Source organism: Rhagoletis zephyria, unplaced genomic scaffold (genome assembly GCF_001687245.7).
Source record: "Rhagoletis zephyria isolate East Lansing unplaced genomic scaffold, Rhagoletis_zephyria_1.1 Rzeph_scaffold_80119, whole genome shotgun sequence".
In the NCBI taxonomy this organism is placed as follows: Eukaryota; Metazoa; Arthropoda; class Insecta; order Diptera; family Tephritidae; genus Rhagoletis; species Rhagoletis zephyria.
Window position 1 is genome coordinate 1 of NW_016237167.1, and position 1115 is coordinate 1115.

Below are 1115 nucleotides of genomic sequence, written 5' to 3' on the forward strand. Positions count from 1 at the left end.
AATAACGGCTCTTTCAACACCGACAGCCAGGAGCGCCAAAGTACCGCACCAAATTGCAAGAACCAAGAGGTTTTGTACGTAAACCCATTCTCGTCTTCCCTGGATAAGCCATTGGACCTTTTTAGTTTCTGAAAACTTTCCTCCATCTCGCGCGAGACTCTGATAAGTAGAGAGAGTTTTGTTAAAGCTTCGATATGCTGGTATATGAATGAACCTACTTTCCCACAGCGAAGTTGTCACAAATTTTGGCTATACGTTCACGTGACTCAACTTCTCGGCCTGGTACTACGGCTAAAAGTTGTACATAAAAGTCTGCAGGGTTGTAATTGGTCGGACACTGAGCGCCAATGCTGCGAAATGAGAAAGAAGTCAAGAACCAATACGACATATGGAGTTATATTTCGTCAATTATAATTTCCTCCGTGTTTATATGCAGATTAGGAAATATGAAATTTACAGCCTTATTATGTATCTCGAACGATTAGCCGCACCAACAAAATCGTGTCTGATTGGAATTTTATTACTATTGTTCGTATTCGTCTTGCCTTACGTAGATAATGTTTAAATCGGCTAGAATGATGTCGCCGGACAAATTTTTGACGCATTCCTCTGCAGACGAATTGTTCGTGCGGCCAATCGTTTGAGATATGTAATAAGGCTGTTATTATATTTTAAGACCTCCGCCTAAATATTTCGGAAAAATATTCAGATTTCTGTGAGCTGGATCTATTTGAAAATACCTACATAAATAAATATTTTTTTAAATAAAATCGATTTACAATTTATTTAATCACCTCGGATGATACAAGAGTTTAAGCTTAAGACGTCTGCATAAAAAGGTTTTAAAAATTTACCAACGGAACCAAAATAATGAAACTTTTGAAGGTATTTTATATATAATTCATTTTAATTTGAATATCCGAAGCATTTTTGGTGATGCACCCTAATGTAAAATCTCTTGTACTTACTATGAGAAAAAGTCCACCGCCTCTCCAGGTGTACCTAAAAATGCCACTCGACCTTCCGCCATCAGCAGAATCTTGTCGAACAACTCAAATAACTCGGTCGACGGTTGGTGTATAGTAAGTACAACGGTCTTCCCTTTCTGTGACAAC

The 1115-nt window shown here is 37.9% G+C and overlaps 1 protein-coding gene across 1 annotated transcript; it reads right to left on the reverse strand.

The window, feature by feature from the left end:
• Window positions 1-6: 6 nt before the first annotated feature.
• LOC108357570 (protein white-like) lies at window positions 7-1108 on the reverse strand (the record flags this gene model as incomplete). The annotated part of the gene is made up of 3 exons (XM_017608644.1): window positions 969-1108; window positions 219-350; window positions 7-159 (listed from the first exon to the last, which is right to left on the reverse strand). Coding segments are annotated over exons 1-3 (347 nt in total), but the record flags the coding sequence as incomplete, so codon positions are not given.
• Between the last annotated feature and the right edge of the window lie 7 nt (window positions 1109-1115).